The 262-nt window shown below is 53.4% G+C and overlaps 1 protein-coding gene across 1 annotated transcript in view; it reads right to left on the bottom strand.

Annotated features, from left to right (window-relative positions):
- Positions 1–262, bottom strand: part of LOC102492021 (heat shock cognate 71 kDa protein-like) — a 10,654-nt gene continuing 10,392 nt past the window's right edge. Inside the window, 1 exon segment of the mRNA XM_014589516.1 lies at positions 1–258. Within this exon segment, the coding sequence (XP_014445002.1) occupies positions 1–258 (258 nt within the window).

Raw genomic sequence — 262 nt, 5'->3', positions numbered from 1 at the left:
TTAATCAACTTCTTCAATGGTGGGTCCTGAAGAAGCGCCGCCAGATGGAGGAGCACCCCCTCCGGGAAAGCCCCCTGGCATGCCCTCAGGCATCCCCCCTGGCATGCCCCCTGCACTCTGGTACAGCTTGGTGATGATGGGGTTGCAGACTTTCTCCAGCTCCTTCTGCTGATGCTCAAACTCTTCTTTCTCTGCAGTCTGGTTCTTGTTAAGCCAGTTGATGATTTCATTGCACTTGTCAAGAATCTTCTGCTTGTCCTCG

Source organism: Tupaia chinensis, unplaced genomic scaffold (assembly GCF_000334495.1).
Source record: "Tupaia chinensis unplaced genomic scaffold, TupChi_1.0 Scaffold000360_1, whole genome shotgun sequence".
Classification (NCBI taxonomy): Eukaryota; Metazoa; Chordata; class Mammalia; order Scandentia; family Tupaiidae; genus Tupaia; species Tupaia belangeri.
The sequence above is the reverse complement of the archived record's forward strand: the minus strand, read 5'-3'. Positions and strand labels throughout refer to the sequence as shown.